Source organism: Marmota flaviventris, chromosome 11, assembly GCF_047511675.1.
Source record: "Marmota flaviventris isolate mMarFla1 chromosome 11, mMarFla1.hap1, whole genome shotgun sequence".
NCBI classification, from domain to species: domain Eukaryota; kingdom Metazoa; phylum Chordata; class Mammalia; order Rodentia; family Sciuridae; genus Marmota; species Marmota flaviventris.
The window spans coordinates 102,646,328-102,664,278 of record NC_092508.1 but is presented as its reverse complement, the minus strand read 5'-3'; the positions used below and the strand labels follow the sequence as shown (position 1 = coordinate 102,664,278).

The window sequence follows — 17,951 nt, the reverse complement described above, 5'->3', positions numbered from 1 at the left end:
GAAAGTTGGCTCAATGACCCTTTAGTACTGTTAAAAGTACAACCTAAAGTGAATGCTGATTTCTAGAGATTATTTAATGGGTACTTAGTGAACCCTAGGAATCCAAAAAATAGAATCAGCAGGAAAAAATAAATTCTGGAAGAAAAATCATCCTCATTTTATTTTTGACAGATCACGGAATGTCACCAGAAGCCTGCATTTCAGAAGGTATATGACAGATCCTCTCACACCATCTTTAAGGACAGACGGTATAACGTGGGCAGGTGTCAGTACAGGAAGGTGGAAGCAGATGAAGAGCCACCCGGGGGGGGGGAACAGCCACTCATCAGCCAGGGCTCATCAAAGAGCCCAGGATGAGCCTCACCCAAGGTCACAACATAGCCAGTCTCAATACTTATCTTTAAAAAAAAAAAATCTAGAAGATATAGTACATTGAATTTCATGGGTTCACTTGTCCTTTTCTCAATTCCCGTGTTTTAACATCTCCATAATTGAAATTCATCTTATACTTGGTGACATAGTAACACTGCCATATTTAGTAAACAGCATTTCTCATTACTTCTTTAGAGAGACATAAAATCACAGTGTACCAATGGGGCCCAAATACGGTATAAATGCATACCTTTTTGATGTTATATAATACGTGCTTATTTTAGAAAATTTATAAAATATGTAAACAAAGCAAAAAAGAAAAATGATCAAAAAATAACGCTGTTGATTTGAAGGGCTCTGTTTTATCATCTGTTTACTCTGCATATTTATAAGCTACTATATGCTTATAAGTATTGAAAATTTTAGACTGAGACATTTTATCCTGAACCTTGAAGAGGAATACAACATACTAATTTGCAGAGTTGTTTCATTGTTCACCTGAATTGTAAACTATACCCAGATTTCTCAATAACAACATGAAATAAAAAAATATGAACCTTAAGGGAAATAAATGTTTCATAAGCCTAATCAATTATAGAATATGTGCCAGATATTTTGAAGACTTTGAATGGCAAGGATGGGTCTTACTTTTGAGCATCAACACATGGAACTTTGCAAGGACACCTTAAATGACAAGATACCCCTTTAAGCACTTAAAAACAGTATACTACAGGGACATATCCACATCAAAGTTTATAGCAGCACGATTCACAATAGCTAAACTGTGGAACCAACTTAGATGCCCTTCAGTAGATGAATGGATAAAGAAAATGTGGTATATATACACAATGTAATATTACTCAGCAATAAAAGAAAATAAATCATGGCATTTGCAGGTAAATGGATGGAGTCGGAGAATATAATGCTAAGTGAAGTTAGACAATCCCAAAAAACTAAATGCTGAAAGTTTTCTCTGATATAAGGAGGCTGATTCATAATGGGGTTGGGAGGGGGCATGGAGTATTAGATGAACTCTAGATAGGGCAAAGGGAAGAGAGGGGAAGGGAGGGGAAGGGAGAGGGCATAGGGGTAGGAAAGACAGTGGAATGAGATGGGATATCGTTACCCTAAGTACATGTATGAAGACATCAATGGCATGACTCTATTTTGTGTACAACCAGAGATATGTGCTCTATATGTGAAATATGAATTGTAATGCATTCTGCCGTCAAATATAACAAATTAGAATAAATAAAAAATAAACACACACACACACACACACACACACACACACACACACAGAAACCCCTTTAAGTCTCTGATGAGTTAAGAGGGGACTCGGGCATGACTCTCAACCCTGGTCTCCTGCCCTTACCTCAGTGTTCTTTGGCTCTTTAGCAAGTTCTGCAAGCCCAGCAGCCCTTCTTTCCTTTCTGACCAGTTTGAACTTGCACAATGGTTGAGAACTTCTGCTACATCCTCAGTCTGCCGCAAATAATGGGGAATGCCGCCATTCCTGGAGCCATAGGAGCGCTCAGAGCAAACACTTGAGGCATCGCTGTTGGCGTCGTCATCAGAATACATCCCATATGGCTCGTATCTCCTCCTCACAGGCTTCTTCTGATGGATCCAATGAGGGATGGAGGTGAACAGGGAAGAAATGGAAAGGTGAAATGGTCATGAGTCATATCAAATAAAAACAATAACAGAGTTAAATGGAGAAACACACACACACACACACACACACACACACACACATACACACACTTGTCCTGTGCTTACAGATCAGGGAAATAAAAACAGAAAAGCAGTCTTCCAGGAGGAAAAACAGGTAATAAGTATCACACTCCTTAGCGGGGGTAGTGGTGGGGGAACAGGACACTGGGACACACACGACTTGGCCTCTTAATACAGTGTACAGTGTATGGGTTTTGCAGCCAGGCAGACTTGGGTTACAATCCTGGTGCTACCACTGAATGGCTGCATGATTTCAGAAAGCCTGTGAAGATTTTTCCTTCAGTTTCCTACTCTGTGCGAGGACGATATTTATGCCAATCCCACAGGCTTGCTTCGAGGACTCAGTGGAATTCTAGGCCGAATAATCCAGCTCAGTGCCTAAGACACTGCAGGTGTGTGCACCCCTGGGGCCCCGTGCAAGCTGCTTTGAACATGGTCTATGGGCAAACTTCTGTGATGACATTTCCTTAAGAAAACCTGAAATTGAAATGCCAGTGGCAGAAATATCCTATGTAAAAGAATTCTTAAACTATCTGAGCCACTTTCATTAAGGACTTTAGTTTTGCAACAAAAACAGGCTTCTTTTAAAGCAGGCTACAATATCTGCTTGATTCATTTCTCTTACTCTGAATACAAAAAACTACATTAAACCCACTAGCTATATAAAACTGATAAAAATTATAAAATACAAATTTTTCTGAAACCAAAACAGTCACCGGTTTAAGCTGTATAGATTCAATTTTCTAATAATACTAATTTTTATGAATCCAATTTGCTCAGGACTGTTTTGTCATCTGCCTATCATCCCAGCATAATTATGAATAGTACCCCCTTTTTACTATTGAAAGTATTTTTCTTTGGATGCTAAGTTATATGATCATCCCACTCACACACAAGAGTCCTAAAATAAGAAAAATGTCAATAAACCCATTTGTGAAATAATGACAATATAAGAACAGGCACAGATTGAGTTAATATAATGCAATTCTAATAGGAGACAGAACAGAGCGTGACTTTAAAATAAATGCTAACACAAACGTACATAAAAAGTGATTTGATTCCATCCCTATAAAGGCATTGGCAGATTCAACAGAATCAGAACTCAGACCAAAATTTCTACTACATTTTGTGCTGCTTTTGCTAGATTCTAAAAGAAATATACTTGCAACAGAAAAAAAATAAAGTTGTAAACAAAAGTTAAAGCACTGGTACCTTGCTCCTGGCGTCTCCTAACAGCTGTAGGCAGGAAAATATTGAAGGATGGGGAAAAAGCATAGAGAATTATGTCAGAAGCATATGTGGGGATTGTTCTGGCAACAAAAGCGTATAGCAAAACATTTCTTAGCAAACTAAAAATACAGGTCAGCAAGCGTTTCACATCAAGCAGGTAGTAATAAAGACTGCTTTTTTTCAAAATGGCATTTCCTAACCTCCTAAACCTCTCCTAGCACCTTCTGGCTCTTGCTATAATTCTTTACTGAAACTCTTCCCATACCCATACCCATGAAGCACATCTCTAATGTGACTTCTGATCTACTATCTATTCCTAGGAGACTTTCCATCTGTCCCTGGGGTTTTAATTCTGTAGGCAGGAATTCAGTACCATTCCTGTGCTTTAAGCTCTTCCGAAGCAGGTCACTTGAAGAGACCAGAGTGGACAGAAAATAACAAGGGCAGCCTGAGTACAAAGGGAGCTGGGGCTCAGTGAAAAGCTCAAGTCAAGTTATGCCAAAGCTCCAACTCTCCATCTCTGTTCTGCCTCCTAGAACTTTGCACACAGTCCCTTATGCAGTTCTTTAAACAACTAAGAAAGTCCTCAGCCTTAACTGGAAGTCCCATTTAGTAAGGGTTTCAGCTTCCATTGTTTCCCACTCCTCTGACCTCCACTTCCTAGGATCTCTGAACAAATAAAAGACGGATTCTAAATGCTGTAATTTGGAAGGAGAAACAGCTTCAGAGAATTCTGTTCCAGCTCTTGACTCTTAAGTTAAAGCCATGGCCAGAGCAATTACCCTGAACTCCAATACCTGCCAGAAAAAAGTTCTACATATAAGGGTGATGAATAGAGCTGGCCAGACCATCTGTCTACCAGGAAAGCATTCTGAGAGCAGCAAACTGCTTGCTCACAGACATTTGTACAAGAAATCATCTGACTGAGCAAGAATAAATGAAGGTGAGACAGGAAGGGATGAAAGCAGGAAACTCCACAGCCGCAGACTATAAAGTGTCAGTCAGATGGAACATGGCTGCATTAAAAAACTCAGGGTAGGAAAGCAGGATCCTGTTATGTGTACTTTTTTTCTCTACAAGAGAACAGATCTTAAAATAGCAAAGGCAAGGGTAGAGATCAGATGATTCTAAAGAATATCTATTTTGAATTCTGAGCACATAAACTGGAATATGCAAGACACTGTGCTCCCACCAGCTGAAATGCATCTTGACCATGAGCAGGTTCTACCAAGGAACTTTTGCTATAACCACAAATTAAAGGAGCTCTGGTCACGTTATGTTTTTTTTTTTTTTTTTAAATTTTACATTATAATGAAGCAAAAACATATTCTATCAGTATTTCATACCCTCAAACAGTAAACATTAAAATTTAGGAAAATTTTCTTAAATATTGACTTGACTCGTTTTTTTTTTTTTTTTTTAAACAAACAGATCATATAGACCCACTAGTAAGGGAAAGAAATAAATGCAAGATTTTCAAACCTCAAACTATTACCTAGTGTTATAATTATGTTTAGGCTATGCCATCAAGGTCTATAAAGCAACAGAAGCAACAGGATGGAAAACAGGAAATGCTGGAAAAAAACCATGGTCCCCCAAAAAAAAAAAAAAAAAAAGCTCAATGACATCTGAGAAGTCTGATGTCATCAAAATCTCCTTGATACTGAGGAGCACAGACAGGTAAGGAATACTGGATAATAATATTTTTTGGAAGGCCAATTTTCATGTATGTGTGTGGATGTAAAAGATTAAGAGGAAAACAACAGTAATGTAAATCTGTTCAACGTTTATATAATTTTGAAGGGTTTCAAAGATGATTTAGTAACCTGATTTGGGGCAACTTCCTGTGAAGACAGGGAAAAACGTGGATGAATAATTCAAAGAGATTCTGCACACACTGCGCCCCTTACCAAAGCATCAGCAACTGCAGCTTCCAGATCTGTACTGGTGCTCAAAACCCGCATGGCATTCACGGAACCCGGTATTCTTCCTGGCTGGCCCAGCCCAAATCGGTCTATTTAGAAAACAAAAGCAAAACATATGTCACTTTAATTCACTTGCTCTCAATTCTTTGCAAGGAGCTCCTGCCTCTTTGCACCACAGTGGATAGAGGCTCTGACAAATCCCTAGCCAATTTTAACTGCATTAACTTATTTACCAGTGGTAGAGGTTAAGTTGTTTGCATTTAATACTATGGAGCCACAAAGCTCAATAGTGGAAACTGTCCCTTAGTATTTTATTACTTTGAGACATGAGAGAGGGGAACTTATTCTAGAAGGGAGCTGGACTATGAACTGAATCTTTTAATCTATTAAGCTTTTTCTCTACAGGCAAATGACCTTAATGTTTCTTCAAACTAATTAGAAAGCTTCATGATTTGATCAAAGAGTGAAGTAAACAGTTAAAATTTGAAATGAATGTACTAAATTGATCTCTGTGCAAAATTTCCTTAGTCTTTTTGTTGTTTTTGCAATACTGGGCTATACCGCCAGCCCTTTTTATTTTCTATTTTGAGAGAGGGTCTGGGCAAGTTGTCCAGGCTAGACTGGAACTTGGAATCCGTTTGCCTCAGCCTCCCAAATTGCTGGGATTATAGGCATGCACCATGGCACCAAGCTGAATAATAGTCTTTATACAGATAAACAAAATGGAGAGAATCCAAAGAATTTAAGATAACTTTTAACAGTTCGAACAACTATTCTAAGGTTGTTAGTGATCACAGTATATGAAGCCTTAGTTTTTAAAGTCCCAGTAAGTCAGTTGACCAGCCTTCTTTAAGAAGTGCTGGAGATTAAGACTATGATAGGAGGAAATCAGTGTAAAAGATGCATTGGGAATGATAAAGTTTCTTAATTAGTGTTAAACTTTCTTAATTAAAATTCTGATGTACAAAAGACTTTGAAGAAAAATTCTAAGATAAAGTGTTTTCCCTGTGAACTGTTTCAACAAGGGAAATTTCTGTATTAGCCATATTCTCGTATAAAGCATCGATTAAGAGGGGAGCTAATATTGATTTTACATAAACTTTAGATTGGTAATAAGACATCACTATAAAACTGATGGACTTTGAAATTGTTATGTTATTTAGCTTTTATAAAATGTCAATTTCAAGCTGTTATACCTTCTACTTCAACAGAAAGGGAAAATAATTTAAACATAGCTAGTCAATAGTTATACAGTCATGAATTTTTATAAAGAAACAAAAATTGTATGTTATACTATCTCCTTTTTTAATGCATTTGCTGATCATTCCAAATGTCCTCTTAGTCATTGTGTTGCAAAGGTGATTTCATGTGCCACATGAAACCTAAAAAGACCACAAAATAATCACATTTCTATATCTATCTATGTTAGTTAAATTATGAAATGAGTATAAATTTGAGATTTACAGATTTATAGATAATCTTTAAGTCTTTTTTTTTTTTTCATTAAAAAAGGGTAGATAGTAAGGGATTTATGAGTAACAGAATGAAAGTAATTCAGTTATAAGCCATTTAAAAATTACCCAGCAAAACTTAAATAAAACAGAGTCTAAAAAAATTTTAAAAATTAAAAAAAAGTAAATCTCATGCCAGCGATTCTTGTTCCAGGGATAATATTGTTTCATTTTGTTTTAAATCAGAAACAAAATTAAAACTTATAAGAACAATGCAATTATTCTGTGTTTCCCAGATGCAAACAGCTTTGCCATACACAGTGACTAGGATCACCTGATATAGAATACAGATAATTTGAATTGCAGATCTTGTATTTTTTTTCTTTCTTTCTTTTCTGTGGTGCTGGGGATGAAACCCAGGGTCTTGTGGATGCTGAGCATGTGCTCTACCACTAAGCTAACCCTAAGTTCCTGAACTTCAGATCTTAAGGGGAAATGTTTACCTGGACCTAAGCAAGATGACCAACTTTTTGTCTCCACCAAACCAAAATCTGCTCTACATTCCTACTGCTCTGACACTGTGACAAAGCTCAGTAGTCCAAAGGATGGATGCATAGAGCTGTGCCCACAGTCTGGCCCCTAATCATCAGGAGAATGCTTTTAAATCCTTGCATACATAGAACTAAAGAGAAAATAACTGACTGAGGGAACTGGTAAGCACTGTCACCATCCACAGCTCATGAATTAATACTCAATTGAGAAAAATAGTCATCAGAGACTCTCAGCATAGGAAAATTAGGCCAGTTAAGTGTGGCAAATTGATGCTACTATATGTTTACTTTTTGCCCCTCTGGCTAGCCAGTTGATGTGTTAGAGCTGAGATGGAAGGTTTGGGGTCCACAGGCTGCAAAGGTTAAGCTTTGGCCTGATTTAATTACCTGAATCCTGATCTTATTTTTCCATCAAAACTTTTAGGACACTTACTTTCATATATTTGAAACTATGCATGCTATAATTTGAAGCATTGTTAACTGAACAGTACCTCCAAATAATTGGAACCTGACGGTAATAAGTAACATTAACATTTGACACTACACTGGGAAGTGAATGCTTTGGAGATGAAAGGCTGTTGGATGATATCCACACCCCATGTCCCCATGGGGCCCTATGTGACATCCACTTTGGGTGGTTGTTTTCATGGGAAGGGGGTGGTAGGAGGGGAAGACGTGCATCCCCATTTCTTTGTTTTGACATAAATATGAACACTAGAGAAATGATGCTGTCAAACAGGCAATAAAGCATCTATGGCCTATTAACAGAACTATAAACATTCAACAACTTAAAAAAACAAAAGCACATCAGGGAAAACAAACATGAGGTGCACACATGCCAAGCGGTAGCTGACACGGATGAAAACAAATGTTAACATGGGAGTGGAACTAGAACAGATGGAGAAGCCGAGTCATGCAGTTAGCACTTGTTCACCTGACTGCCCAACAGATTCAGCAGTGGAGAGAGCACTAGTGGACCTGGAATGACGTCGAGAGGCTGCAGGTAAAAGGAACGGCAACACCCACAGAATTAACACACAGGAACCAGAGGAAAGGCAGGGACTGCTACCAACAAGGCCGCATTTTCTCATGAAAAGAAATGGTGCTGGATATGAATGGACAGTAAGCGGCAACCCCCAGACTCCACGGGAGCTGCTGGCTCTCACACAGCTCTGAGACACACAGGCACAACAGAGGCACTCTTGCTGGTGCCTCCCACTATGGATGCATCCTCCAACTCGGACTCTAGGTTTAGATTCACGCTATGAAGCCTCTATCAGCCAGTATGGAAATGTGTCAAATGAAGCACATCAGGAGTCTCCAAGTACTGTCTAAACCCCCGAGTGGATAGCAGGAAGATGGATTTTTAACTCAGCTCACGAGATGTGTCATCAGTATGTGATGCATATGCCACCATGCTCCAAAAACAAAGGCAGGGAGTTCATAATGTTCCTTCAACAGAAATTGAATGAAATCACAGGAAGGGGGTTCAACAACTGGAATTCCATATTCCCTGGTCAAAATGTTTGTTGTTCTGTTGCACAAATGTCCTAATTAATGTACTTGTTTAACTGCTGGAAATTCTGTGGTATTTAAGTTTAATGACCTTCCTTGGAAAGGCAGTTGCAGTACTCTGTTTCTGAGCACTGGCTTGGAAATATAACCTTTAAGTCCTGGTTTGATTATAGCTAGCTATAGCACCTCAGACAATATACTAAACCTCTTTGGGTCTCAGTTTCTTCATCCATAAAATGGTGCCAATAACAGTACCTACCTCTTGGTTGTTACCGAGAAGATAACAGAAATCACACATAAAGCACTTAGTTTAAACCATGCCAGGCACAGAGTCGACAGTGGTGGTCACATTAATTAGTAATGGTGGTGGCAGTAACTGTTAAGAATCAACTCCAATGTACATTCAGAAATAAGAATATTATCAGCAAGTAATCATAGTAAGTATATTAATTAACCAACCCGAAGAAATAAATACTAAACTCTGTCCTCATGAGGAAAGAGAACAGCTTTTAGAAATAATTATGAAATAAGAGACTTGGTTCAAAACACTAATGTATTTGATTATAGTTCCATGAAATATATGGTTCTGCATTATCTCAAGAAAAGAACCCAAAGATAAAATGCTTCCATTCCTTAGTCTGAAAAAAGTGATGGTGATTAGACCATATAAGTTAATAGATTTCACAAGGTCATACTGAGGAGTTACCTTTCATCCACATTACTATTCTGTATACATTAACACATTTAGTCATAAAATATCAAAATCTCAGATTCTTCCACTATTTTTTAAAGACCATGTTACTTTATAAGAATGCACACATCTGTGGTATATGTGGTAGCAATTATAAGAAAAGGTTATTTGGTCAACAAAATGTTTACCAGCTTACAAAAAGAATATCCTTCCTTTCTCAATATTCACAAAAGTAAAAATAAATAGGCAATCTCTAAAACAATATAATAAACTTACCACTTTCCTAAATATGGAAGTTGGTAAAATGTTTTTTAAGACTGAAACAAACCACACATCTATCATATTAGTATATCAGTACTGTATTTTGATAATTTAAATTGGAAATGGCAACATCTGATCTGTAGTTTCCTAAGTAAGTAGTCCTTTGCTTCTATTTCAACAGAATATTCTATAATAAATTTGTTGTGCAATGCATCCTCTGTCATGTTCACAGTGAACACCCACCGACATCATCCAAGAGGGACCCACTTATGTACAGAGCCTGATTTACAGCAGAGTTCTAGAGTTCTTTATTTCATTCAACAATTATCACTTTAACCATTATTCATACACATTCACAGCAGTAAGATGCTTTAAAACAATCATACAAACCGAAAACAATGTATACAGCCAGCCCTCTATTCACCAGTTCCACATCTGTGGACTCAACCAACTACAGGTGAGGGAAGAAAAAAAAATGTCTGTCCTAAACACAAACAGACCTTTTTTCTTGTCATTATTCTCTAAGCAATATAGTATAACAATCATTTATAGAGCATTTACTTTGTATTAGGTATCAGAAATAACTTAGAGAAGATTTAAAGGGGGATGTGTAGATTATTTGCAAATACTATGCCATTTTATATAAGGGACTTGAGCATCTGTGGATTTTTAAAATATTTATTTATTTATGGTACTGAGGATGGAACCCAGGGGCACTTTACTCCTAAGCTACAGCCCTTTAAAAAAAAAAAAAATTATTTTTAAACAGGACCTTCCTAAATTGCTGAGGGTCTCGCTAAATTGTTGAGGCAGGCCTCAAATGTGCCATCCTCCTACTTCAGATATTGAGTTGCTGGGGTTACAGGCATGTGCCACCGTGCCTGACTAGCATTTCTGGATTTGGGATCAGCATGGGGTACTGAAATTAATACCCTGGGGACATGAGGAATGAATGTATTCACTGAAACATAACTATTCGTTACCTTTTTTCCTTTATGAAGGGTTTTCCATGTAAGTTGATCTAAAGGGGCACTGACAAATCTAATTTCCAACAGCAGTAGGAAGTGGTTATTAAAAATGAATGAATAAAAGAATGAACAGAGAATGTGCAATAAGTTACCTTGGGGACAACCTTTTGGAATGTGTCTCTGTATTCTCAGGTCCTAAGCCTGGAAGTCGCTGACCCAGAAACAGCTGTTGAGCACTTTCTACTGTGCCAAGCTCTGCAGGCCTTACAAAATCATTTCATATATTTTTGAGGAACAAAACGAGTTATCAAAAGTACTTTCAAATAAGGCAGGTTTGAAGTCAAACCTGGATTCAAATGCTGGCTCTAGCCACTGTGTGGCCTGGAGAATGTGGCTTAGTTTCCATTCGAGTCTGATGATGGTAACACCTATCCCAGAGGGTGACCAGAACCACAAGGTGTTATGCCTGTTGACTGCTCTGAATGGCACAGGTACACATGGGACACTGTTGTATGAGTTTAACTCAATGGAGGGAAAGGCTTGGTATAAAAATTTAGCTTAAGAGACATTCCCTATTGTTCGGACCACACAAAAAATATTAGCTGATGCTAATATATTTCAACATTTTGTGTTATCATCAAGACAGTCAAGCAGATCTGCTTACCCAAAGAGTGAAAGACAGATGCCATTACTGAGTTACTCAGTGTTCAACAGGAGTTCAAGAATGCAGCATGCCTTGCCTGATCCACAGACCACATGCCAGATTACAAAGGTTGCTTCCACAGATAATATTAAAAATATCAGCACATGTATAAAATAAAATTGCTTAAAATTGCTTCTAAAAGACAATATAACCAATAGAACAGAGTGAATTATTTATCTACAGATTATCTGGAAGGTCAAATAGTGGGCAAGGATGCATAGATACAGCCTTAATTTACAAGGAAAAATCACCAGTTCATTCAGAAGAAAAAAAAATCATTGCCACCCCTGTCTCACTGAGAATTCTGCTCTAATGCTTCAGGTTTCTATGGAATACCTGACTTGCTCTAGGTAAAGGTGCCCCACTCAGGGGCTCCTGCTAACCAAGTGGAATCACTACGTCAAGGGAATCATCTTCTAGCCGACTAGAGTGGTGGCATCTGTGACCTGCTCTTTTTCAGAACCTCATAAAGGATCCATTGGTCATGAAAGCATACATCTAGACTTTGATTACTGACACTGATTGGGGACAAAAGACATCAGAAGAAGTACACAATGTTAGCAGGAGACAGAGGCAAATATATAGACCTTATGCTTTTGATTTAACATCCCTCTCCTAGAGTGACACTTACATATTTTTAAAAATCAGCTGCATAATCCTATAGTCAAAATCACAGACTGCTGGAGTCCATGCTTCACATAATCATTTTAGGTCTAGGTCTAATTATTACAAAATGCTTTCTATTATGTTCATCAAGGGGAAAATATACAGCATTCAACATGCCAAAGAACTAAAAAAATAATTACTGAAGAATATGAAATATTCCTTTTCATAAAATATGTGTTGATCAGATTCCTTTGGGAATTCTATAAATTGTACTAGGATAAAATGATATATTACATGCCTATTTTAGAGAAAGGCAAGACTATTAAAACTAAAAAGGAAACTCATCTAGTTTTCTAAATGTTATCGTGGCTGTACTTTTTTTCCTCGAACTACATTATATATAAATTGATGTCTAGTAAAACTGAAGGCAAATTGTAGAAATTTAATGATAAGGATCAACTTTGGGTTAACTTTACTTTCAAGCAGTGATTAACTTGAGTTTTTTGCCTCATGTTGGAAATCGCCACATGGAGGGGCTTGCCTGGTAGCAAGTGATTATAATGACGACAGTAGAGTGAAGTGGTGCTTTTTTCCTCTAGTATGTGAAAACTGGGAGTTGCTGAAATCCAAGCATGCAGAGGGGACAACAAAGGGTGACTAAGGAAGAGGAAAGATAAGAAAGGATCACAGGACAGCAGGAAAGCAGGTCATTCCACCCAGCAGTGTCTCGGACAAGCATCAGGAGCAGGGAGAGGAACCTGCTCCTGGGCAGCGCCTCCGTGTACTCACCGAGTGGAGGGAAGCCCCGAGCGGGGCTTGTATCTCGGCTGCTCTCACGGCTGGTATCGCGGCTGCACCCCTGACTCATGCTGGGTCGAGGGATACGGCTGCTCCGTGCTAGCGTGCAGCATGAGGGGTTTCAGAGAAGGTGAACAAGTTTAATGAAGACAGAAAACTCACAAAACGTCAGTCACATTCGGTTAATGTAATTATGACATTGTCCACCCTGGGAGTCTGGGACTGGGTCATCTATCCGTGCTGAGGTCTGATTGTTGTACCAACAAAGGGGAGTCTAGATAAATGGAATTACGCTCAGTGCCTCAGAAAGCTGGGAACTTTGTGTGAAGGAAGAATTACACCTAAAGGTAAGATGAAAAGAAATCTTTCCAAAGAACAAACTGGCTTCCTAAAGCACAAGATCAAAAGCTTTTGGTTTTTATGGCTTTGGCAAACTTCGACAAGAGGACAAATCACCAAAGTTGTTTTCATAGGTATCTGGTTCTTAAAAGACAATTCAATTTGGATTAATAATCCCTGAAATCCACAAACTCACCCAATTAAAAGAAAGAAGGCTAGCCTCTCCCAGGCCTTCTTTAAACAAGAAGCCTTAAAAGGCTTGTATAACTGGAGAGATAGCCAACTTGAATAAGAGTGTAGGTGCTTCAGACATACTTAATGACCTAAGCCAACAGAAGTAAAGAGACTTCTATCTTTTCATTTTCTGATGCCAACATTTTAAATGTGCTGCTTCTACAGAAATCCAAATAGAGTTGCCTGCAGTCCCTTCTAAGCACCTCCACCGATCCAGTCTTACACACCAAGCCTACACCAAGTGGACTGATAATCTCAATATTCAGGTGAAAGATCCCTCCACTGATCTGAGGCCAGCTAACTATGATTGTGTACAGATAAAGTTTATTATTCTCATGTTTTAAACACTGAGATTATAAGACATATTAGCATGCATTGGCTAAGGTCTAATAATAATATGGCTGAAGCTCAGAAAGACCATGATACCCTTGTTTCTCAATTTAATCTGTGAAAACAGAAATAAATTACTGACAAAATATTCCAAAACAACATCACATACTGATGTGTGTAGGTGGAATGCCTAACATACCAGCTTACAAAGACTACATATTTCCATCTAATGAGCTCCGTCACTTCCAGACTGCACAAAAATGGCTTTCCTGGAGGTTTTGGAAACTGTAAACTTGACCCACAGATGTAAAAACAAATACATTATCTATACTGCAATGAGTACACCCTATTATTTTAGAGCCAAGATTTATTGTACAAACTATAACAAGAATGTACTACTAACCAGAATCTTGAAACTCACTGAAGTTTTGTGAAGTATATGAAAGTGAAAAATGAAGTCAAATTCCTCTTGTGCTCAGCTGCTCAGTGCATGGTTGAAAAGACCCTGAAGGTTTGTAAACGACATCCAAATGCTTAGTACTTTTCAGAGAAGGAAAGGTCTGGCACATGAATGCAATCTGAGCAATTAGGCAAACAGAGTGTCACTGGAATTTCACTAGAAATCCCTAAAAACTCTCCTCAATTTTGTCAGAGTGACATGGAACCCCAAATTTTCACTCCATGTAGTAGTGACTATTTAATTAACAGTTCTTGATTACACTCTAAATAGCTCCTGCGAGGAGGCAAAAGCACTAGGTGCCAAATTAAATCCTTTAAAAAAAAAAAACTAAAGGGACTGGGGCTGGGGCTCAGAGGTAGCGGCACTTGCCTGGCATGTGTGAGGCACTGGGTTCGATTCTCAGCACCATATATAAATACATAAATAAAATAAAGGTCTATCAACAACTTTAAAAAAAAAAAACTAAAGCATCTACCAACCCGACTAATAGAGAAATTTCCTAAAATGTACAAAGCAATACTGCTAATGACCAACGCTATATCTGAGTTATGAAGAGACCTCTTCAGGTCCAAGCTAACTTACTGATCCAGCCACTTGTCCTCTCTAGGTCTCAGCCTCCCCTTACAAAAATAAGAAAGAATCCCATCATTTAACAAAAGAGAGCTATGAGATAATGCATATATGTATATACTTCTGAGTTTTGTGCTGAGTGGCATATATGAAAATCTTGTCTTCATCTACCATCCACTCCAAACAGATATTCAAACAGAAAATAAAAACAGTATTCAGCCAGGCATAGTGGCACATGCCTATAATCCCAGTGGTTCGGGAGGCTGAGGCAGGAGGATCCTGAGTTCAAAGCCAGACTCGGCAAAAGTAAGATGCTAAGCAACTCAGAGAAACCCTGTTTCTAAATAAAATACAAAATAGGGCTGGGGATGTGGCTCAAAGTGCCCTTGAGTTCAATTCCCAGGAACACTCCTACCACCCCCCACACAAAAATACAATATTCATAGTTTTGATTGTAAAAGCATGCTTAGTTGAGCATTTCATAACTGTTTCTTCTTCTTCTTTTATTTTTTTAAATATTTTTTAGTTGTAGTTGAACACAATACCTTTATTTATTTATTTATTTTATTTTTTTAATATTTATTTTTTAGTTTTTAGCAGACACAACATCTTTGTTTGTATGTGGTGCTGAGGATCGAACCCGGGCCGCACGCATGCCAGGCAAGCGCGCTACCGCTTGAGCCACATCCCCAGCCCTATTTATTTATTTTTTATGTGGTGCTGAGGATCGAACCCAGCGCCTCGCACATGCTAGGTGAGCGCTCTACTGCTGAACTACAACCCCAGCCCCTCTCAACTGTTTCTTCTTAACATGCTTGATAACTTCTATATTTTTTACCCAGATCCCAACCCTTTCCTTGAGTTCATATATATGCTACAACAGTGGGAAATAAAAGTTCTCTCTTTCTCAAATGCTGAGAAGCCTTGAAATGCTACTTGACTGGTTTTCATTTCCTGATCCTCTACCCCTACCTTCACTCTCTCTGGTGTGAATCTGGTTTATAAAGACAGTAAAGAGAATCAACAGGGATAAACAGATGGGATCTGAAATAACTGCACATGTAAACTTAACAAGGCCCACCTTCCTGTTATTTAACCCAGAGTTCACACACCTGCTTGGGCTGACAGGCTCCTTTGTCATATGGCTAGTAGTAGCTTGGAGAATTCTGTTTATAATTTGTGGAAGTGTGCCCAGAGTTGCCCCAAACCTCATTAAAGTACATCTGATAGTGACTCCAATTGTTTGAATGTTTTAAATCACAAGAGGAAAATCACCCACCAACTTGTAACTATTTCCAGAGCCTAATAATCTACAAGGAGGATTTAAAATAAATACATAAATAAATGATTTTTTTACAGACTCATAATAAAGTGACCAAAATTAAAAAAAAAAAGATCAATAATAAGTATCTAAACTGAACATTCTATGTTCTATGTAAGAATAAGATATGGAGAAGGCATAAGGGAAAGAAACAAGGAAAGCATACTTGCCACTTGAACTTTCTAAAAGCAGTATTCCCAGGTTGCTCTTCAGTCTTTTGCTTACATAAATATACTAAGAAGCCTTAAAAAAAAAACCACTCGCTTGGTTTTCACTTCCTGATACTCTACTTTACCCTTCACAGTGTTTTAATGGTAATTCTGACTTTTAGCTTCTAAGGAAGGATCCAACAAGAACTCATACCCAAAGCCTAAGTATAAAAGGATTAATGAAAAGTACTAGAAGTTAAACACTTGAAACATCTCAAGGTCTACGTGTTTTCATGTCACAATTGTCTAATTTCTTAGTTGAAATGAATTATTTTTAAATTCCTGCAATATATTTTTAATCAGAAAATCTTAAGACACTTTAAATAAATATCCATAGAATGTAAGCTATAAAAATGCCAAGTGTGCCTTTTATAGCCTTCATAATAGATAAACAGGAAACAAAGGCAAGCAGCCAGATAAAATTGCTATAGGTGCTGGCTATTCATGCCATTTTATTATCTGTAAAGTCTTCACTGTCTTTAAAACACACAAAAATGAAACAATTTACAAATGTATTTTACCACTGATTAGGTAGCTTGTGAAGAAATAACCTGCCAAGAGAATAGAAGGATTTATTTTGTTTCTTGGTTATCCAACAGGAATTATGCTTAAGAAATCTTAAATGCCAAAAAAGAACCTTGGCATCAGTTTTAAAACAAATAAGAAAAAAAAGTTAGTTAAGAAATACAATTTCAAACAAAAAAGGTACAATCGAACCAAACATAACTTGTAGAGAATTAAAAATCATTATCATTGCAATTCTAAGCTAGTTTAGATATCATTAAAATTGTTGAATTAATTGTTTTGGAGATTGTGAAAAAAAATTCTTAAAATATCCCTCTTTTTTGAATAGTTGTATTTAAAATTGCTGTACAACAAACCAAATGTTTAGACACACACACGTATCCAGTATACACTAAAAGATCATAAAGATAAATAATTTATTGCTGAAAAATGCTAATATATCTGCTACCCTATAAATAGAATCTTTAAACAGTACTATAGGAATAAGCAGACAGATAAATTTTGTTCAGGTATTTCTTTATATATGTGTATTCTCAATGTGAAAAAAATTTAAATAAAATATCTTCTTTAACCAGAACAGTATGTATGACCTCAAAGCTTCATTGTTCACTAATCCTCTTAATCAGCATCAAGGAAACAACTTCAAAATAATATAATACTTTAAATAACAGCTCTGTGGAAGAGACAAAGCTCCTTTTTAATTCTACTGATGTTTATTAATACTGCTTTTAAGAGTTTATAAAATGTTGTCTTTTCCACTATTCACAACATGAATATCATAGTAAGACCTTGGAATATCAGATCTTAGAGTTATATTGGAAGCTGGATTACTTCCTAATTTCAAGAAAGTAAAAATAGCATCTTTAATAATTAAACACAAAACGAAAAGTTCCTAAGCAAAAAAGAATTTTTAAAACAATAATACTAGTATGGCTTGCACCCATTCTTTAAACTTCAGCAATTAGAACTGCTGAAATCTCACCTAGATCTAAAATCAAATGTATTTTCCAAACCAAATCAGATCTGAACACTGGTATATTGCATCATCAGATGAGAAATTGAAGTATTCTAGCTTTGGCCTTTTCTCTGGTTGCTGACACATCAATACCCAAATTTGTCAGCTCAGAGATGATGCTCTGTCATGCCCAGAGAAGT

At 37.3% G+C, this 17,951-nt stretch overlaps 1 protein-coding gene across 1 annotated transcript in view; it reads right to left on the bottom strand.

Moving 5' to 3' along the window:
- Clasp1 (cytoplasmic linker associated protein 1) overlaps nt 1-17,951 on the bottom strand; it is a 271,969-nt gene that overhangs the window by 67,115 nt on the left and 186,903 nt on the right. Inside the window, exons 23-25 of the mRNA XM_071619271.1 lie at nt 5,250-5,353; nt 3,322-3,345; nt 1,748-1,992 (exon numbers count right to left, since the gene is read on the bottom strand). Of these exons, the coding sequence (XP_071475372.1) occupies nt 1,748-1,992; nt 3,322-3,345; nt 5,250-5,353 (373 nt within the window). The remainder of the gene's footprint in view (nt 1-1,747; nt 1,993-3,321; nt 3,346-5,249; nt 5,354-17,951) is intronic.